Genomic DNA, 23,755 nt, shown 5'->3' on the forward strand with positions numbered 1-23,755 from the left:
TCCATTTCTAAACTCCTCGTTTCACAATCCTACTGATCTCAAGGATCAATTTAATAATGCGCCTCTCATTCCTAGAGAAAGTGATGTATATTGTAAAGAATGGGTGGAGCGGCATAGAAAATACTACTTTAAAACTGTGCGGTCGTTTTCGTTCCAATAGTTTTAAATATTAATGCAAAAATGGATAAAATGAATTTTATATAAAGTATTCGTCACTCGTTAATAAATGAACAAATGACTTAGGCATTTATTATGTAAGACATTAAAGCAAGATAAGTTACTGCACCTTCAATTTTTGTTGATTTCGATCTTTACCTTCATCAGAACTGTCAGAAAAACTTCCATCAGTCAAACCATACACCTGCATATGATTCAGATGCAGTTTTAATCTCTTGTATATAATTGATAACAACTGTATTAGAAAAGTGAAATAATTTAACAGGCGAAAATTCTTTCCGAAATGCTTATATCTGCTCTCTTATGAAATTCCTTATGAATGAATTATTGAAAATTCCTTTTCATAGCTTGAACAAATGAACTGCTAATCGTCTGTAGAATTCTTTCTTATGAAACTCGTTATGAATGGATTGTTGGAAATTCCGTTCCTTAACTAATGAACTCCTAATCATCTGTAGAAATTCATCTCGCCGAGACAGACGATCGTCGAATTTAATAGGATGGTCAAAACCCGATTGAGAAATAGGGAATCAATGAAGAGAGGGCAGACTAATTAAATTTGGAGTGAAATATTTATGCATTCCTCTATCTGCCTTCTATTTCACGAAATTGTTAGGGAAGATTTTCGTAAGACGAAGGAGCTGCTCAACGGACTCTGGGAAAATGCTGCATAGAGAAAAACTGAAGATGGCGCGAATAACACTGTTGTGAATGAGTGATTCTGAATGGATTTCCTACTCTCTCTAATTGAACTTAACTTTAATAGATTATTGGAAATCAAAACTCCATCACAATAAATAAACTGTTTATTAAGCGTTTCTAAACATTATTTCTTCATGAAGCTGTTGATTGAGAGGATGACCATATTTGAGAATAGCTGAGACTACAAGAACACTTCCATTGGTTACAAATTATTCTGCAATTGCCTCCATCTATTTCCTTCCGCCAATTTACAATTGTTTCAAGTAAAAAAATCTGCCATGCTTAAAGAATTGTACTAACATTTTGATTGGTCTTATTCTTCATCAACATAAAAATGAATTTAAAATATAGCATATTTTTGTTTAGTCTTTAAACTTTCTTTGAAATACTTATAAATATTTATTTTACAATTGTTTGGTTTAAAAATAAAATGTTTCTTCCTTTTCTTTTCTGCCTGATGCTTTATTTTAAATTCATGAACGCTTCGATTTCATTCTTCTCTCATGACGAAGTTAAAAACCAAATGGTCTTTTGAGATATGCTACACATTAGTTAGTGGAGGAGAAAACGCACGGAAGTAATCCCCATGAGGTTTGAACACAATGATCATAATTTTGTTCTGGCAACAACAATTAATTGTATCATCACAAGCAAATACGAACTATTAACATATTTACCATGAAGATTCCAGTTTAAAATTTTTATCTGATAGTTTCTACAGGAACTAGTTCTAAAACTTTTAAAATAAATAATAAAAAAATTTTTGAGCATAACATATATCTTGTATACCTACCAACACACATTCACTTGCGTCCTCCATCGCCGAACTATTCCTTTCTCTTCCTCTTGGAGAGATTGTAGAGTTTGGTGGCATGCCAGTTGTCTGAAAATATTTTATATTCAAATTCCCTGCCATCCCCAGAAATGAGTCATATCGTATAGGTTGGCCGAAAAACTAATAAATAAATTGTAATCAACACTATATTTTATATGTTGTCAAATACAGTATGTGCTGATAATTTCACACCTATTATACAAATATTATTACGGTAAAACCATTAAAAAACTTTTTTTACTATGGAAAAATGGACTGAGGCAAGACATATTTATTTGATGTTTTCCTTCGAAGAAACTATGCATTTTTACTATCTCCCATACAAATTATGCATTTTTACTATCTTCCGATATAAACTCGGATTGCAAGTTTTCTTTTGTCACTTCCTACTTCGTTATTGTACTTCTTCTAAACTTGAGAATCGTTCCTCAAATCACACAGGGAGAGATCTGCGGATTAAGCCGGATGTTGAAATATTGAAATATGAAGTTTTGACAGGTAATTTGACGCCATGAACCGATACCCTAACTTGGTGGAGTACTCAATATAAAATATTTTAATGCCTGTAATCACGAGCTGCGAGCATGCGCTGCCTGCACACAACACACAACACCGCTTCATGCCCCTACAAATATAACCCTCTTGTTATTTAAACAGTGTAATGAGCATGAAGTGGGAGAGACATGGAAAGACGCTCCTGTTCTATCCATCCCTGTGACTATTGTTCGACGTCTGACATTTATTTTTTGAAATTTCGTTAGGGAATTTTAATATTGGATAAAAAAAAAGCCGAAAGCAATGAGCTGTTTGAAATAAAAAAAATGGGAATTAGCTTTGGCGTATAAAGCAAACCATCAGAGATAAACTGAAAACTTATGCTAATTTACATAAACAGACTTACAGTTTGTTTGTGATTACATAATTCAGAAAAATAATAATCAGTTGAACTGAGTGAAATCGGTTCTGCCTGATCAATCATATGATTGTTTTTTTGTTTTTTTTCGTACTCCAAAAAATTAACATTATTCTTTTTGGAAAATATTTTAAAATTTCTGTGACTTTTTGAATTTGCTATTATAATCATTATAAATTTTTAATAGACCAGAAAAAGGAAGAAGAGAACAAATATATATATATATATATATATATATATATATATATATATATATATATATATATATATATATATATATATATATATATATATATATATATATATATATATATATATATATTTGGAAGCATCTTTGACTATTTCTTACCATTGCCTTTCTCTCCTAACAGATGGCCAGCCCTGCTTGCACCGAATTGGAGATGATGATGATGGATTGGATGGGAAAAGCCCTTGATTTACCGGAACACTTTCTTTTCGAATCCGAGGGACCAGGAGGAGGAGTCATACAGGTTAGACAGCTTTTTATTGTTCTTTTATGCTAACAAGGTCTCTTTCTTTATCGTCTGGAAAATTATTACTAATTATTTTTGATAAAATTTCCATAAAATTAAAAATTAATCTGAATGGCACTTGTAAAAATATTTGTTATCAATGATAAGCAATAGAGCCTCACATAATGGGCATAATTCATTTCCGTTTATATATGTATATGTATATTTCGACAAATTCAGAGGGATGATAGTAAGCATCAAGAGAATAAAGAATCCCCATACAACATTGGGTCCAAAATGACGTTTAGTAGGTGAAAATCGCAAGAATATAGGGAGTAAGAGAACTGTTGGAAACTATAAAAAATTAATAAAAAAATAACAAATGGTATTTCAACTATGAAAACTTTTAAGTGAAAGCACATTCTAAAACGTTTTTTTAAAAAGAAACAAATTCTTAAGTTAAGGGTTTAAAGCAGTAATTAAAACAAGGAAAAGTATTATTGTAAAGCACAATTAAAATACTTTTTTAAAAAATTATTAATAGAAGAGCAATAGATTTTATGGAAACAGAGTTGATATAAATTGCATCTAGATTTTTAACTTTTAAAGTTGATAAAAGAGACTATTGTATGATAATATATTCCGAATTTGCTGATGAAATATTTTACAGTTTCAATCAGCTTTTAATTAAGAATTAATTTACATTCTGAAAATACTTCCTAAGTGAGCACTTATTACCAACGAAATAACTATCTGCAAAAAATCTGCCAAATGTATCTGCTAAAAAGGCAAAACAATTTCAGACCAGCACAGGAATGGACGAAAGGAAAGCTGGAAAGAGAATGAGACTGTCATGTGCTGAACAGCGTTAAAATAATTCCCATGAAGACAGTTGATGCAATCACAGAATCCAGCCAAGATCAGAAATTACAATTTGAATGGCATCGAAGAAATATAAAATCTTTCATACAATAGCTAGTTTAAAGCGACTTTTGATTGATTTGTGCGACATGTATGAAATGGCGCCATGATTATAAAGCCAAGTCGAACATTCAAAGAAATATAACATCCATTTCATTTTCTGATATTTTCTTATTGAAATATTTGTTATATTTCTAGTTAAAAAATATAATATCTATTTCATTTTTTCTTATTTTAATTTCGGAAATATCTGTAGAATTTTGAAAAGACTTTCTAAATGTACTCCATGGTTTTACCAAAAGAATAAGCTTATTTTCTCTTTTAATGAAATTTGAGGAACATGAAATATTTGTAGTATTTCAGAAAAATTTAGTCATTCATTTGTTATGAAATCGAAAACTTGACTCTGACTTCATCATCTCGTCGAAAACAATGATTTAGCATTATTCTCAGGTAATCTGTCACCAACTCATCAATCAGATGAAGTAATCAGGTATCAGCAATTAAATGACAGGAAGCGATTCTTTCCCATCGTACTAAATGACTTTAGGATATGAATAAGCATTGTAATCTGATAATTAGATCTAATAAATCTCTTTTTTCTTTACAGGGAACCGCAAGTGAAGCCACACTGGTTGCTCTCTTAGCCGCCAGAAGTCGAACTTTGAATTTAATGGAAGACGCTAAGTTGGAAAATCTTGTTTCATACGCTTCTGATCAAGTAAATTATATTTATCATTGTTCAGGTCGATTTACTTTTTCCTCTACTCATTAGTTTCTGTATCAGTTTTCATAAATCCTCAATATTCAGGAACATTAAATATAATTCAGTTTTGAAAATTTCTCATTTTATTTTAACATACAGAGAAATTCAAATCAATTGCTGCGAATGCAAAAAGCTATAACTTCTTTCTAAGCAATACAGAAAGAAAACATTTATACACAATACAGGAAGAAGTTTAAAGTTTTATCTCATATAAAATAATTAACTAATGTGACTGACCTTGGTCATGAGGGCACTTGTGTCCATTGATCCACTTGGTCCCACAGCAAATTTTTTATCCGGGGGGCACGTCGCATAGGGCTAAATCAGGTGTATGAGTGGTTGTAGAAATTCTATAATGCGACATTTACCACGAGGGAATTTGACGCCTGATTCTGACATAACATAACGCCATCCTGTGCCTATAAAACACTGAGTTATCTAACCAGTTGGAGCATGATTATGACAGAGAATCCTTGGATTGATCTTCCAAAGATCTCGTCTCTCCGTCTCACTTAATGATACTGACGTTCAAGGACTTTAATGTATCCTGTTTCAGGATGAATTCATTCTCATTGTATGAGCATATTAAAAATTCATTGATTATTATAAATCTTTTGCAATTGAAGAAAGCTCTATGTCCTTTTCCCTCGACGGGAAGTTTTGAATGTCTACAATCACGAGATACGCACATGTGCAATAAATATTTTAATGAGAAGAAACTGATTCTGACACTCCGATCACACGATACTCTTCGTTTGATTTTAGGGAAGTAACTCAATTTATTTATATTTGGATGATATTTAAAAAGTAACGTAACTTTTTCGGCTTAGAAGTATACGTTTATACTACGAATTTGAGACGATAATTCTTTTATTATATACGAGTCCATTATTTTTGAGTGTATTAATTAACGGCAGTAAATCAGTCTAAAATCACACAACAAACACAAAACAAAATATATAACAAAAATTTCCTTTTTAGATATCTTTAGATTTTGTATAAGTTTTAATTATGAAAGTGGTGTTGAAGACATAACAATTAACTGTTCAATTCATTTTCTTATTTATAAAATCTTTCCAATACCAGTGTTTCTGTTTTATTTATACATTTATTAGTTTCCCAATTTTAAAATGCAAAAAAAATTGCCATCGCCAGAAAATATGATATCGCTATAATGATGAATCACCGCGTTTTTTAACCCCCTGCATACAATATATATATATATATATATATATATATATATATATATATATATATATATATATACAGTGGCACAAAAAATTGAGAGTACACCGTATTTTTACTTGATAAATCCGACTTTCAACATAAATAACACATTACCGGGAAGTGCAAACATGTTTTTATTTTTACACGTAACAAATGGTTTAATTTAGAGTAAAAATAAAGAAAAATCAACGAAAAACGTCTAAATTGAAAAGTTTCAGAAGCATTTTAAATAAACATACGCAGAATTTTGACTCAAAAAATTGAGAATACACCAATGAAATGTTTGCAATATCACGCATAGAAGCAAACTGTCTCTATTAAGTTGCATGTCTTTTGGCTCTTATAATGGCCTCTAAAAATCATGGTACCGATTCGACCCATTTTTGGTGGTATCGGAAGATATTTTACCCCATTCTTCTGGCAACACTTGTTTTAATTGGGTTTTGTTTCTAATTTTGTGTTTTTGAATCACTTTTTCGAGTATAGCCCACGAATATTCAATGGCATTGATGTCAAGGTACTGTGGTGGCGTGTGTAACTGCTGTTTAAAATGAAAAAGACACCATATTTTGACGTTAGGTGCATTCTGTATGGGGTCGTTGTTCTGATGGAAAATGGAATTTCCATCTAAACCCAAATTTTTAACACTTTCCTTTAGATTGCTGCGACCATATGGTTCATCCAACTTGTTGCAGAAACCTTTCAAATCATAGACGAAAATGTAAGTGCTGAAACTGTGCGAAATGCCATTAGACAAGCTGGATATAAAAGTCGCATTGTTAGAGAGAAACCGTACATCAGCTTGCAAATTCAGAAAAAGCATTTGAAGTTTGAAAAAACTCATCAATTGAAGACCAATAACCCTTGGAAGAAAGGTATATTTAGTAATGAAAGAATACTCAACATTTTTGGCATTGACAGTCATCGTTAAGTATGGAGGAATCCTAATACGGCTTTGGATCCAAAAATTTTAGATACTGCAGTTAAACATGATGGTGACTACTTCATGATTGCATGGCTTCATCTGGGATAGGAAATTTAATTTTTATAGATGACATTATAAACGATAGGGTTTACTTGGATATACTTCGCAGCAATCTAAAGGAAAGTGCTAAACATTTGAGTTTAGATGGAAATTTCATTTTCCAGTAGGACAACGACCCCAAACAGAATGCACGTAACGTCAAAATATGGTGTCTTTTTCATTGTAAACAGCAGTTACACACACCACCACAGTACCCCGACATCAATACCATTGAATATTTGTGGGCCACACTCGAAGCAGTAGTCCAAAAACGCAAAATTAGAAACAAAACCCATTTAAAACAAGTACTGCATTAAGAAAGGGGTAAAATATCTTCAGATACCACCAAAAATGGGTCGAATCGATACCACGACGTTAAGAGGTCATTATAAAAGCCAAAAAACATGCGACTAAATACTGGCACGTTCTTTCAATGCGAGATATTACAAGAATTTCATGGGTGTATTCTCAATTTTTTGAGGCAAAATTCTGCGTATGTGTATTTAAAATGCTTCTGAAATTTTTCAGTTTACAAGTTTTTCGACGATTTTTCTTTATTTTTACTCTAAATTAAACCATTTGTTTTGTGTAAAAATAAAAACGTGTTTGCACTTTCCGGTAATGCGTTATTTATATTGAAAGTCGGGTTTATCATGTAAAAGTAAGGTGTACTCTCAATTTTTTGTGCCACTGTATATATATATATATATATATATATATTTGAAATTATTCTTGTCTGTCGATCTATTTGCGAAATTAATAATTCAGAAACGAGACAAGTTCGGCGAATGCAACTTGGTATGTAATCATTACATCAAAGTTGTATATTTCTATCAAATTTCAGACGAAATCCATCCGCAATAAGATCGTCTATCCGTCCGTCTGTGTGTATGTGAACACAATAGTTCAAAAACCCATTGAATTAAATAAATAAAGATTGGCATAAGACTTTATCGCTAGTCGTTTAGATTTTTCAACCAAAACCACCAAACTGGTAACTCTCTGTATATTCGTGTATAACTGAAGCCAGCGGGCGTGGTCTTCCCGAATCTTTTTCGCATATTCCCCAATTCATTTTTAACTCCAACAATTCTATCTCTTCCCAGCCATAGAACTGTGGACCTTGAATAAGGCCACGATTACCTTGCATGGCATTAGTGAACAGTAGTTATGAAATAGAGATCTTTAGCGTGAAGCTAGTATTTTTACTGAATCTATCGTGCGCCTTTGAACGTCTTTTTGCCGGCCGATTGAAACCAAAATTCGACACATAACTACAGTTGTATTCACAAGATAAACACACCGAATTTCATTGATTTGAGCCATATCGTTTATGAGTTATTGCGTTTGCATGCATGCGGAAGTACAGATCGACAGATGGTCAACCCTTTGACAGATTTGGTTCGGAATTTGATATCAATCTTGGTACAGATTCGGACGAATCTGTGTCAAATCTTGCGTATCAAATTTTATCCACGTAGCTCTTTTCGTTTTCGGAGTCATCTCTTGTAATCGAACTTGCAAACAGATAGGCTTCTTGCAAATGGATTTCATTTAATATTTAATAGAAACCTACGAATTTGGTCGTGAGTCCTTATAATATATATCATCTGTCTAACGCGAAGAGTTTTTGAGTAATAGTGCTCACAGACAGATAAGGAGATATAATGACAAAAATGTTTTTTTTTCAGTCTCAGAGACGTCTGAAACATAGAGATTCGTTAAAATCTAGAGTTCGAATTTTTTACGATTACAAAACTTTCTCTATACTTCGTATACGAGAAAATAAAAAGCAATAAATTACATGAATGAAATTTTGTTTTTGTTCTTAAAATGAGAACTTTAAATTTGAGTTATATTTCTGACGCATATGACCAAAAGAAATGGGAACAAATTGCTTATTCGATTTTACTTACCCTAATTCGAAAACGAAAATGGGCCAGATGATGTAAAGAGGCTAGAAATGAAGGAGTGAATTGGTTTTCGGATCAAGTGCTTTTCATACCATGTAAAGATTTGTGTTTACTTACATTTTCAGTCTCACTCGTCGGTGGAGAGGGCTGCGCTTCTGGGAGCTGTGGAAATGCGCCTCCTGCCGGCAGATGAAAACCTCCAATTGCGGGGAGAGACGCTGGAGAAGGCCATCCAGGAAGACAGGAAGAATGGCAAGATCCCCTTCTTTGTAAGTAAGATGAAAGCAATGAACTAACGAATAAAATTTCATATATGTTTGTTGTTGCCATACTCGGCAGAAACTTATAACCAATGACAACTCTACGCTGAGATTTACAAGTGATCAAATGAGGGAGCTGGTTTGAGTGTTAACTCTATCCCCATTCCATTTCATCGAATAAATTCCTGTGGCGTCCCAGTTATATAACAAACGTGACGACTCATTCTCTTTAACTAACTGACAGAATGCAGCTGCTCATGATATAGTATACATTTGTTTGTATACTGACATCTTAAGACAGCCATTCCCAATCATTTCACACCACAGAAGTCCTATCACTCCGCGTTAAAACCATTCTTTAGCGCAAAAAATGATCGGAATTGGCGTGTCGTGGAACAGTAGGTTGCATATCCATCCCGTTCCACCTTCCTATATTTCACGTATTTAGAATAGACGATGCGAGTATAGTAGGTAGGAGAGTGGCTCTCATTGTAAATGCAAAACAGAGGACACTACCCAATGCATTTAGGCTGAACCTTCACCAAGGAAATCGAAAAAAAGGGGATCGAAGTTGCTGGAAGCGGACGGATTTTCATGGCGTGGAGCGCTTCTAAAGAGGTGGTCTAAGTGGATGAGTTTTGCAATGGAACGTTGGGTCGTAACTGTTGTAGGAAGCTCTTTGACAATGAATTATTTAAAAAGAATTTTGTTAATCTCTAACTCCGTGTTGATCATACCGTTCAAAGAAATAAAATGAAATTTTTGATACAATTTTTTTTTAAAAAAATGCCTTCAAAAATAAATTGTGAAACAACATATGATATCTTATAATTGCGATTGAAACTTTGAAAATTTCGAATGGCAATACGTTTTTCTATTGGATTGGAAAGCAACAACGATACATTTCATTACAACGTCATTAGCATACATAGCAACTGCTACAGATTCTCCGTAATTATTACGGATTTTATCATTTTTATTATATATTGATTATGGCATTAATAGGGATATTATTTTATTCAATCCGCTAACTTCGCAGTTATAGATAAGACATAAATTTCTACAAAAACGTTGTGCGAAGACGTTTTAATTATATTCATTGAAGACATGGCAATAATGACAATCGATCATTTTTCTTAAAAATAGAAATTTATGATTACTTAAAATAGGATGAAATGTATAAATGAACATAATTGAAAATGACCCGAAGGTGGCTGTAGTCTTGTGGTACGGTCTCAGCTTCGATTCCAGAAGGTTCCATTTTCGAAATCCGATCTCACCAAAAAGTGAGTTTGATGCTCGTTCAATACATTGGGATCAAATGTTCTAACACTGCTGAGGCGTGGAAGTTTGCAGAGAAAATGCCAGTTCAGGTGATGCTCTCGTCATTTGGCCGCGGTTCAGAATTACAAGGTCCGTTCCAAAATAGCCTTAGCGTTGATTTAAAAATGGGACGTCAAATAAACTAGACTCGAAACCGACAAAAGTGTTGTGCACGCGTGCCTTCCACTATCCTAGACTTTCTCTAACTAACAATCGCCTTTCCAAAGTTAGCAAGCACGTTGTAGTATAAAAAAACTCCGGTACCAGGAGAAAACATCTACTCAGAACGAAAAAGCGAAACATTTTGTTTCACAAATTTTCTATCTTTATTTATCGTGTGCAATTTCTATATTTATTTATCGTATTTATTTTATAATCACATTTTAATCTTCTAACAGAGGACTCCTGTGGCTTCCGTTCTGTACGTTTGCGACCCCTTTCGTGTTTCTTTATACCTGCCCTGCACTTAATACTTGCCTTCGGTTTTAGAAGTACTGTACATATTCAAACCTTTACATAGCTACTAATATGTATTGTTAATGTGGCTGATTAAAATGACTGTGAAATTTCTGTTCTGTTTATTAAACCTATTATAACGCTGTTTTCTTTCTTTATAGGTTGTTGCAACTTTGGGCACAACAAACACGTGTTCCTTCGACGAGTTGGATGAAATTGGAGAAGTCTGTAAGATATTTTAATGAATTTTAGTATTTCTTTTAATCTGATCTGTTATTTAATGATTTGATTCGTTTTACATTGAAATGAGCAATGCAAATCATGGATTTCATCAGGAAAGGATCTTGTTAAATGCAGTTCACCACAGCAGAGTTTATTTTTTAAATCATGCTCGAAAAGTTCTGAGGAAACGCTCTTGTGAAGCTGAACAAAATATTAAAAACATCTTCCTAAATTTTGAGTAAGTTCTAAATAAACACGGCCCTGCTGTAAGGACAATAAATTGTGAGATTTTATTTATCCTAATTTTTAATGAATGCATCTATCTATTTTAATGGACATAAAAATATTGCTTAATATCTTAATTTCCATTATTATAACTGTTAATATAACATGTATGAAACTTTTGTAGATTTTATGATTTCAAAACAAATGGTTCAATGATTCAGTCGTTTGTTCGGTTTTTAAAATCAACAACTCAGCAAAATTAATACACAAAACAACAACAAAAAGATTATTTTTGTGAACATATTTATGGACTCTTTGTACACAATGCTTGATGTCATCTGAATCATCATCTTGAATATTTTGCATTTGTCATTTTCAGTAATTAATACAAAAGTATTATTCAATTTAATGACTTTAAAAAGGACTACAAAAGTTACTTTAGTTTTAATTTAGCTTTGTGAAACATCAAAACAAGAAGAATCAACAATGCATAGGTATGGTATTTTTTTAAAGCGGCAATGGATAGTTTTCATTGAAAACTGGATTTAATTCTAAAACCTAGTTTCAAATTATCGTTAAAATATCATGCATTGTCTAATTATCATGTATAATTCATGCAAATAGAAGCTACTGATGATTTGAAAAATGAGAGAGTAAATATCATTCAAAAGCACGTGTTGGTTTTTTTTTCCCTTTCTTTTAATCAGAACTTAAATTATCATAAGAAAAGTCTTTTTTTTATCAGTAGATTATTTTTTCGTCAATGCCTATATCACCAGAATGTCTATGTATTTTAGATTTCAATTTTAACTTAAAGATTAAACAAACAATGTATTTTAATGTAAATAGAATATTATTACCAATTTGTAGTATTTCTTCCTTGGATCGTTGGTCTCATAACAAGGAAAAGAAATTTACGGATAGATTTGATAGATGTCGTTTGAATGCTGGATCAATAACTCTGGCCTTGGCGATAGTGATTATTTGGCGACTTACATTTGATGACAAAAATAAAGATTCTCGAACATATGGGAATTTTGGCGATATCTGAATAACAGATTCGTAGTTTCTTCCGGAATTTTCTATACCCTATCACAAAAGATAACAGGAGAGAAGACGTGAGAAGGGATAGTAGAATGAATTCTCTTTTTAAAGTATTGATTTCTTGTAATCTTTTTCAGAGTTCTTTGTGTTGTTTAGTAACGATTTGCTGCTTGTGTGTTATTTATTTCTGAAAATGTTATTTTCACAAGTTTTGTTTCACAAGTTTGTGTGTTGTTTCTTCCTTGCTCTGCAACTTGTGATTTTTATTTACTTATTTATTTATTTTTGGAATAAATCATCTTTATTCGTTATCAATCTTTCTAGATTTTCTACGCATACTCAAGGGACTATGTACTGTAACAATACGCTGTGTCAAAAGTCGATAAGAAAATTCTCTCCTCAGATATCTCATTTATTGCTGTAGGCTTTTTATTAGTTGAGAAAATCAGATGTGTGCAACAAAAATAATATATAGCAATGTTTTTTTTTTTATTTTTTTTTATTTAAACCCCTTTCACGCAATCATATTTTGTGGTGAAATAAATTCATTTTCTCACAAAAACATACAGTTAATGCTCTTATATCATCAATTTCGAAAATTCTCACACAATTAAAATTTAAAATAGCAATCAAAATAAATATTAATTGTACTATGGATCTCTGACACTCACCTGCAATAAAAAAATGATACCATTTTTTTTAATTTAAATAAATGGAAAATTAATTTTATCGTATTCGTGAGTTTTCGTATAGATTATATTAAGTTAACAGACAGCAAATTCTATTAAGAGATAATTTATTTGTATATTCTTTTAAAAATTAACTTTTACATTATATTAAACTTTTACATTTGAGGGTTTAGATAGCTCATAACATAAAGCATTTAATTGAAAAACCCTAAAATATGTCGAAAGTCCGTAACTATGATTACTATAAAAGAAAACTGATAAATATTCCAAACAAGATATTAAAAAAACAGTGTTTTTTTAAACTTATCATTCAAAATAAAACAGTAATAAAATTTTCGGAGTCTTAATTTCTGCTTTGATAGGTTTTCTAGTTTAATAAACAATAGAAGAAAATAATGATAAAAAAAGTGATGAATGATTAAAATTGTTGAACATTTTTTTTCGTAATATTCTTTTTTATTTAAAGCATTTACTTAAGTTCGTGCAAATTATAACCAGACAGTTATTCAAAATAGCATTCAGTTCGACCGGACATACTCTCTCGAAATGCAAGACGAATGGTAAAAGTTGATCAATGAAGAGTAATTAATTTTTGGCTGCCATCTATATTTTGATAAGAGAACAAAAAATAAAACGAAATGCAAGAAATTATTTTAATGAAAGAATGCAAAAACAATTCTTTCTGATCACGATTCCACTAATGTATCTTTTTTACTTTCATCAATCTTATTTTAAGGTATGAAAAAGATTAAATGAAAAGGATCAAAGGATTAAAAGAAAGATTAGAAACCAAACTGCTTGATTTCACCCTTTAATCTTTTGCAGGTGTGAGAGAGAAACTTTGGCTCCACATTGACGCTGCTTACGCCGGATCAGCTTTCATTTGCCCTGAATTTAGACATATCCTTGACGGAGTGGAGGTAACCGTATTTCATTAAAAAAAAGCTATTTTTATTTTAAAAAGTTTTGTAATTTCGAATGAGAATGAATGTCAGAGAAAGACATTACTAAAAAATGAAACTGTTTTAACTATCGAATAATCAGCCGTAGTATGTAATAGATATGTATTACGAAGCCATGTCATCAAAATATAATTTTTCAAGCGATAGCTCGTCAAATGTGGCAAAACATATCATTTCAGCTGCAACCCTATAAGGAAATTGAATGTTTTTCTAGCGTTTTGTTTAAAATTGAATATTAACTAACGATGCGTCACTTTTCTAAGATGGTATTCGATTAATAAGCATTTTGCAATCTTGATGACGAAATCTTATCTTGTCTTATCTTATCAGTCTTATCAATGATCCACCACAATGAAATCTTATCAAAGACTGCGACTAATGAAAGTTAAAACAATGGTAAATTTACATAGTCCATTAAAAATGTTTCCGTAACTTCTGTAAAAGCATTTTTAACAATTCTTTTAAACTATAATACAAGTTTTGGTATTACATCAAGAACATATGAATGCTAATTAGAATCGGTTATCCTTAAATAAAGTTAAAAAATGTTATGAATCAACTAAAATAAATTTATTTTGCATAGAAGAAATCAAAATAGTAGTTTTTTTTTAATCGAATAACATCAATGATTATCGAAGACGAAATTTTTCCCCAAAATAATGGCGAAATTTTGAATAAAAATCTATTTGTTGTTTAAGAATACAAATAAAATCGAACAATCACCCATGAAAAGAGAACCTAACATTCCATAGCAGTTAAATGAATAGTTTAGAATATCATCACAAAAATGAGAAACATAATTTAAATACAATAAATGAGAATTTAGAAAAATTGAAATTTAAGAATACAGCATAATAATGAGAAGTTAGAATTTAAAAATATAAGAATACAGCATAATTATAAAAAAATATAGCAAGCCTAAAAATATATAGAATTCAAAACATATAAATGAGACTAACATATAAAGATGAATATATTTAATAATCTAAGTATCAAACATTAATAATAATAAGATATATAAAAGATAAAATATTTATAAATACAAAGTAGAGGATAAAATTTAAAAATCAGCACGATAAAGTAATATAAATAATAGATAAGATAAAAATAATAACAATAATAGCTGATACAATAATGATATAAACAAAAAATAATAATGCATAATTAATAAATGATGCAATGATAATATAAATAAAAAGTAATAATAAGCAATATTAATATGATCTAATTTGATTTTGATGGCATTTAATCATGTCCTGTCAAAGAATCTGATTCGAATAACCGTTGCGTCAAACGGAGACAATAAAATAAAATTGGAATCAAGAGCATATGCATCGCCGCGGTAATATGCGGCAAAGGTAACTTGAAAGCAAAGGTAAAGTGATAACTCATTTTACTCGCCAGGAAAACGGGAACGTGCTTACTTTTACGGCAATCACTGATTGGTATACTCATGGTCTGACTATACTGTAATAGCGATTCCGTATCATATTCAGAATATTCGAATAACTGGGGGAAATCATTAAAACCCTTAAAACGGATTAGAGCCTCAGTTCGTTGAACAAACGATTTTAAATTTGTTTTAAGTGGCCTATACTGATCAATAATTCTTAAATAAAATTAATCCACCTTTTCGAATTTCTTGCTTGTTAAAAAAATCTGTTCACCATACATTCGTCGTACATATCTTTTACTAGATGAATATCAAAAGTGCATCGAAGGAAAATGAGTTCGAGTATTATTTTTACTAACATTATGTTATGAAAATGCTGACGTCAAATTCTGCCTGTTAAAGCGAGTTGTAATTACAGTTTTATACACAATAATCATAGTCATTAATAATGTATGCATAAATACTCAATCAGATTTTTATTCTGTTGTGGGGTCACTTTTAATGCCACGAATCGGCTTTTTACTGACCAGGAATTTCAGAAATAAAAAAAATTTATGTGCTTCCTTTTTATTCTTTTTCATGGTTTCTTTTGGCATTAAAAATATATCATTTCATTTCTTCCTTCAGTATGCTGATAGCTTTAACTTCAATCCTCATAAATGGCTTCTGGTAAATTTTGATTGTTCTGCAATGTGGTAAGTATAGTATTGTTCTTCATTTATTAATGACTAGCCGCCTTTGGCGAGCATTTGGTTAGCCGGGATTCATGGTTGCTAAAAATTTCCATAAAATATTTCGTGTCATTTGTCTGAATTTCTTCTTAAACAAAACATTTTCAACCAAACTTGATAGACAAATATTGTTTTAAAAGCATTATTGTTATTTTAATTATTGCTTTTCCATGCTTTTCCATAATTATATGTCTATAAACCTATGCATTCAATTATATCACAGGAAATGAGAGGCGCTTTAAAAATAGCGCACTTTAAAAAAAATTTCTCATTTCTTGATTCTGAAGTTAAACCTTCATTGAAAGTTGAACCAAATTTCAAAAATTTATTGAAAACATATGTTATATAGAAATCTACACAACATAAAAAAGTAATCCGAAGCTTCAAATCTTAATAAACAAAGATGGAAAACAAATTGGATGATATATTAGAAGCAGCAAATGAAAAAATGATTTGACTTTCAGTTCGATAATGGAATAATTTATTGTAAAATACGTTCTTGAAATATTTTTATTTTCTTGTATACAAAATATAGAGGAAGAATTGTAATCGTCAAAAAATTTGATTCAAAGCATTTCTATCAAATTCGTCAAAAGCTTCCGATCCAATTTTGACCAAAATCTACTCTGAGAAATTGCATCTGTCTTGCTTTTCGAATAGAAGTCGACACGATAACTACAAAACAAGGAGAGCTAGATGGGTGAAATTTGATACACAAATTCAAGATATATATTCTAGACAACTATCGAATTTTGAGCCAAATCCAACGAGGAGGTTGACCGTCTGTCGGTCTGCACTTTCGGAAATATGTAAACGCGATCACTCAAAATTACAATTGCTTAAATACATTCAAATTTGATATATAATTTTATAACTGCAAATAAAATTCTGGGTCAAATTTTTGTTTCAAACAGTCGGTAAAAAGGGGTCTAAAACACAAATTCGAATTTTGGATCATTTTAATCGTATGCCGGGGATGAATCGCCAACAAATAATTTAGGAAAAAATAGATAGAATTAATAAAAAATGCTAAATTCATGCCAAAGGATAAGGCTTGTATTCCAGAGTCATGCAAGATCCCTGGGATTGCATTTATTAGAGAGAATGATAGTTAGTTTTGGGGAGATTTGAAATGAATTAAAAATATAAAATTGTCACGGACCGTTTCACTTGTATAACTTTTCATAACTCTTCTGCAATAAAAACAAATTTATTGATGTCGTTTTTATCAATATGATACCGTAACATGGCAGCTTTTGTAACCAAATTTTCTTTTAAATAAATGAACTAAATGTTACATTTCACTATGCATCCTCTTTATCTGCACATCTAGAATAATGAGCAAACGTAGCGGTTCATTGTATTTTCATGTTAATTTTTTTTTTAAAAAAAAAGTGCTCTTTGTACCCATTGGATTTTATATTTTCTAGGGTCAAAGATCAAAATGAAATCACCGAAGCATTCTCCGTTAATCCTACTTATCTGAAGCATGATAAGGAGGGGGAAATTCCAGACTACAGAGTAAGTAAATTATTGTTTAGAAAATCGGATCGGAAAAAGGCATATATACAATATAGGCGCATTTCATTTTTCTAAGAATGTAAACTTTTCACATTTATTTTGTAAAGAAAATGTTTTAAAAAAATCTCGATACCAGGTTTTAATATTGTAATTTCTTTAACAAAAAAAGCTCCGACAGGTAGACAAAATAATGGAAGTACCACGAATGAATAAAAAAATCTTGGTGAATGAGTTTTAGTGTCACTTTTAGCATGCATGATGTTTAATAAAACTCCTAAATGATGTTTAAAGGAATATAAAATTTAACTTATCCTATGCAGTCGTATCAACGATATCGTCATTGTCGAAAAGTTCACATGATTAGCCTCTGTCATTAGACGAGCGCCAACAAATGGATCCCTTTATAAGTCTTGGAATTTTAATATTTTGTATTGCAATAAAAGAAAAATTGCAGTAATGACAGCCGTATTATAAATTCTTAAACGGAGACGAAAATATTCACATATACTGATTTGCGATACGTGTTTCATTTATTTTATCCACTTACTGTGTTTTAAAAAATTACGAAATATTAAACCCCGTTCCAACGGCCCGTACGCACCTTGAGTCCAGCGCATTTTTACCCTCTTTCCCCTCTCTTGTGGTTTTCTGGGGTTCTTTGATGTCTGTTCAATTTGCCGACAGTTTGTGGGAAGCTCCCGATGGACGTCTACAGGCGGGAGTGGTCCTACAATGGGTCAGATGGCAAATTTACAACCATATCCATAAAGGCAGTGGGCTGTCGGAGAGGAACTTTAGTCAGCAGAGTGTAACTATAGAAACTCCTCCGACCCGCCCGAAGGCACACGGGATGATCGGATGCTGTGACAACATTGTCGGAAGCTAAGGTTCAAGTCTTAAGGGCCATCAATGGCCATAATATAACCATAGGAGGCAGGTTCTGTCATCGATAAGGGGTAGCTGATTCCACACCATTTCTGTACTCAACAGGGCGACGAGTATTAATTGGAAGTTTCTCTTCCCAGTGTCCTCTGGTGGAATGACAGTAGAGTGTAACATTCCTCGACAGCAAACAAGATCGAATGAACTTTCTTCCATTTTTTTAAGACTTTCAGAGAAGGACAAGTGGTATAGAAGTGTGGGCAACTGAAATAAGGAAATCCGAGTTACTGACCATGGCAGATCCTCAAGATCGGCAAAAAAGAAAGAGAAAAAAAAATAATGGTTTATAATAACATAAGTGCGAAAAATAATGGTTTATTTAGAACTAAAATAACTAAATGTACTCATAAAATATAATTTTAATCAAGAGAATAAATAAAATTAAATGTATATAAACATCTTTTGGTTGTATTTAAGTATCAATATCGTTATAATGTTACAGCGAGACAAAGAGTTATCATGCTTTGTTATGCCTTGTTGTCATTACTATAAATTTAAGAGATTTTTTCTTTTCAAAAAGACACCTCATTTATTTAATTCTTTCTAGGGCCATCGATTCATCCACCAAAATCATCCATCTCTATATGCAGTTATGTCGTGCATTCTCACACATTTTTCAATAAAAAAAACCCTAGATGTTCCAGTTTCTTATCTAAGACAAAATAATGCATCTTGATTTGATGATTAATGAATGGATCACATTATATTTATTTAATAAATTGAATGAATTTCGTTTCTTAATTCTCAATTCTGAAATTTATTTTAATATACCATTACTAGAAAAAAAAAATGGCCACTTGAAAGATTAAGAAATCTTTTTATAATCAAACTAAGCCTTTGTTCATTGGGATATCCGCAAAATTTAGGAACTTGATTTCTCAGTTGGAGGGAAATATTATCATCATCTTTGGTTTTCCACCCACTTTTAGTGAACATAATATTAATGAACCTATTGTATTTGTATTTAAATCATTTGTCATTATTGCAAATTGAATTCCGACATACATTTGGATAATGGATAGGTCGAGTAACAGATCTAATTTTGAAGAAAGCGTTCAGTCACGTTCGAAATGCTAATGATATTTGTCTTTTTGGGAAAAGACGTAAACAAAGATCTTCTATGCTGAATATTATTGATCGAAAATTTTCTTTACAAGTGAAAAAAGAGTAGCAGATATAAGCGAAATTTACGAACAAGAATAAAACATGCACATTTTAAGCTTTGTGTGAATGAAAATGTGTCAGCAAAGAGAAATAAACATATTCAGAATAATTTTTGCCATAAATATATAAAATATATAGTCTATAAGAAAGACCAGACTCAAAAAAATGTTACAATTTTAAAAATTTCATATTAATAAGAGTCAGCTATAAGTCCAAAAAAGGAGATAAAATAAGGCAAAGAGCAATGAAGTTTTTTTAAAAGAAAGAGAAAATAATATTAAAGAAATGAATTCTAAAGAACAGGAAAAAAACGCAAATATTCTTGGTGTGCTATTTATATTTTCATTGTCCAAATGTACTTTAGATGATTTTCATATTTATTTTATCTTCTTATCCTGCGTACCTTTGAACCTTATCACTCTTTTCCCAGCTAACCAAGTTTCTTTCCCTGTAAGCATGGAAAAGAGAAATTTCAATTTTTTTCTTAGAAATTTTCCAGATGGTTTTTTTTTTCAATTATAGAGTAAATGTTCATGTATAAAATTTCATATGGTAGATATTTGTCTACCAATACGTTCAATTTCCGAAACATTGACAACAATCACACTGACAGCCTGACTTTGCTTCTTTCTTTTCAAAATCTGAGAAGATACACGCTATGCTTACTTTTCAAATCAGCCTCAGACAACAATCTGAAATGGGTGCAGAAATTTTAGATGCATGTGCAGCATGCATTTCGATAAATGAAAAGTGAAGAAAGTGAGAATATCGCAAAAATGTTTTTATCTTTGTTTAACAAATTATTTTAAATCTTAAATAATATTTATTTAATTTATTTTAATTTGTATAAAAATGAATTTCTTTAAAATATTAGGTACTTGCATGTATTTTGATCATTTTTCCACTTTAAAAAGGCATTTATTTAAAAAAAATTGGTACAATATATATCAATCAAAATATTTTCCATCATTTTCTACAACTTTTTTCCATTTTCATCCAATAAGTCTTGCAATGGATTGTCTTCGAATTTTTTCGGTCCTCCAGACCGTTCTTTGTCATCGACATCGAAATCGCCACTCTTAAATCGTTGAAACCAAAACCAATAATCGGGATATGACGGAACAGCATCGCCATAAGTTTCTAAAAGTGTCTGGTGAGCTTCGGCAGTAGATTTCTTCAAATCAAACAAACAAACAAAAGCAATGAAAGTCGAAAATGCAATTTGGAGCGTTCCATGATTGGGGTTTTTATACTCTGAATAACTCAGTAATACTAACTGGAAGACTTTCAAAAGGATAACAATAAAGTAATAGTAAATACCCAAAACCATTGTCGTTTATATAAATATTTCGCATGTTTACCAATAGATGTCGCTGATTAAAATACATGCAAGCACCTAATACTATATTCATTTTTGATGGTACCGCATTTCTTAAATGAATAGAAAGTAAAATGTTACCAAAAAAATTATAAATTGTTTGTCTCTCACTCTGTCATTTGCTTCAGTATAATGGTAGTTGACTTTTCTGATCTAATTTCCTAGCACTGGCAGATACCTCTGGGTCGACGTTTTCGATCTCTGAAGTTGTGGTTTGTATTCCGCATGTATGGACTCAAAGGATTGAGGCATCATATTAAATCGGTGAGTATTATTAGGTATTTCGTATCAGCAAAATGCGAACTTACTGGATTTTCAAACCAATCCAATCGTTTCTTATATTATCAAGACAAAGAATGATATTGTTTGATTATTGATATAGAGTAACCTATAATCTCAAAGCGAAGTACAGGTTTAAAATTCAAAGTTCAACTTTTCCCCCGCAATTTTATAGAACAGGAAACTGGTTTTCGGTATCAGAAGAAAAGAGGAGCTTTTTATTTTCCATCCAATTAATTTATTCAATTCGTGAAATTAAACCGTTTATATTTGCATTTACGTATCTTTTAATGCTATTTCCTAAATTCTAATCTTTGGTACAATTTTCTTACAAAAAAACTTATTAATTAAATTAGAATCTAATGCGTATTTTTTTAATTTAGATTTCATATAATAATTTCTCAGTATGCTCTGTGGATCCCGAACTTGAGAATAAGGAATCCATTCATTTAGAAATATTTTATAGTTGTTTTAATGCTGCGAAAAAATTGAAAATTTTGTGTTATTTATCAACCGAACCCTTATATTTAAAGAATGGAGAGAAATGCAGCTTGTTTTTCAATCTAGGAAAAAGATTCAATATTTATTAAACTATCTGAAAAATTTTAAACACATCACTGAGTAAACTCTAAACTAAAGAATTTTTGCTTGAAACTTCTTTTGCGAAAAAAAATATCTTCATTTAAAAAAAACAAAAAACAACAACAAAAAAAAACTTTTTTTTACTTAAATGATATATTTTTGTTTGAGAGATATTTTTTTAATCTTATTTTTTGCAAAAATTAAAAAAATATAATTACTTTATAGTGTTTTCGAAAAATTCTTCTCGAGCGCAGCCACACACTTTCATGACAAAATAACACATAAATAAGATTGCATATTGCCCGTCAGAATTGAATATTTCCCAAGTTTAAATCAGAACTTCGCGCCCCTTTTAGTCTCTTCCTGTCTCTTTTTCCTCGCCAAACTGTTTTTGTGGCGTTTTTATATGAAATTATTTCTATTTAATATTTGCTCAAAACATTTTCCGCTCCATAACTTATTTTTACTTTATTCCTCTTTTTTTAAACATTTCTTTCTTAAATATAAAGTAGTTTTTTCCACCAACATTTTATAAAGCCACTGATAGGTATAAAGTCTAATTTTTTTTCATATTATTTGAAGCCTACTCAAGTGCGTGTTTATTATTAAAATAATAATTTTCTTCTAGTTTGTTAGACTCGCCAAAGAGTTCGAACAACTCGTACGGACTGATGATAAATTTGAAATTGTCGCCCCTGTGGTACTTGGACTCGTCTGCTTCAGACGAAAGGTAATGTTATGAATATGAATATCTCTAACCTTTACCTTAGAAGATGACACAAACAAGATTCCAGGTGTCCAAAAAAGGATTGATGGATTTTGAAAAGTCATTTTAAAAAAAGACAGAATGAGATAAAAAATATATTGTTTACAGTGTAAAATTTTGATCCAGACCGATCAAATAAGAAATTAGCGCAGAAAAATATTTCTTTTATTTACAGACTTATATATGCACAAAAAAAACTTGTTCTCATCTACGTTAATTTTATTTACAAATATCAAATAACAGTTCAATCATGAAATTGTTCTTCGATCAAATCGGAGAATAAGTCACCAAAAAAAAAAATTAACAAGCTGTTAACTCTAAACGGCTACTCCAGAAGTCCACCTATCTTTATAGGGTGGATCCTAACACAGAAACCCGAAACACACGGAGCTTCTCACAAAATCAGGAACACCTTCTTCGAACACCGACGTCTCTCCTCTCTTTTCTCTCCAAACAAAAATCCCGCATTTGATTTCCATCAGATCTCCGCTCTGACTTTCTCATTGGTGAGCCTGAGTTCCCTATTACCCAATAGCTACTCAGCAATGCTTCCTCAATGGTCTCCATTCGATCGTGGGTGTGTCTGTTAAGGATCCATCTTTGTAGCTGATCCCTTTCGAACACATGCTTAATTATAATCAATTCGGAGCTAATACCAGTTGAACCTGGGTCCGACACTTAATGACAACAGTTACTGGCGATTGTCCATTTTTGATGATTTAAGGAGTCTATTCATAAGAGAAAAATAAGTTTAGCTTCTGTATGTCTTGACGTTCTTCTCCTTTGAAGACACGATGAATCTATTTGAAACGACGAGACACACATCTGTGTCCCCTCACCTGGATATGACAAATGACCAGACACAAT

The 23,755-nt window shown here is 31.3% G+C and overlaps 1 protein-coding gene across 1 annotated transcript in view; it reads left to right on the plus strand.

Annotated features, from left to right (window-relative positions):
• Nucleotides 1–23,755, plus strand: part of LOC129981278 (aromatic-L-amino-acid decarboxylase-like) — a 49,978-nt gene that overhangs the window by 25,106 nt on the left and 1,117 nt on the right. Inside the window, exons 4-12 of the mRNA XM_056092050.1 lie at nucleotides 2,999–3,118; nucleotides 4,632–4,742; nucleotides 9,077–9,220; nucleotides 11,152–11,218; nucleotides 13,996–14,090; nucleotides 16,153–16,220; nucleotides 17,687–17,777; nucleotides 21,427–21,525; nucleotides 22,751–22,852. Of these exons, the coding sequence (XP_055948025.1) occupies nucleotides 2,999–3,118; nucleotides 4,632–4,742; nucleotides 9,077–9,220; nucleotides 11,152–11,218; nucleotides 13,996–14,090; nucleotides 16,153–16,220; nucleotides 17,687–17,777; nucleotides 21,427–21,525; nucleotides 22,751–22,852 (897 nt within the window). The remainder of the gene's footprint in view (nucleotides 1–2,998; nucleotides 3,119–4,631; nucleotides 4,743–9,076; nucleotides 9,221–11,151; nucleotides 11,219–13,995; nucleotides 14,091–16,152; nucleotides 16,221–17,686; nucleotides 17,778–21,426; nucleotides 21,526–22,750; nucleotides 22,853–23,755) is intronic.

This window comes from Argiope bruennichi, chromosome 8, assembly GCF_947563725.1.
Source record: "Argiope bruennichi chromosome 8, qqArgBrue1.1, whole genome shotgun sequence".
In the NCBI taxonomy this organism is placed as follows: Eukaryota; Metazoa; Arthropoda; class Arachnida; order Araneae; family Araneidae; genus Argiope; species Argiope bruennichi.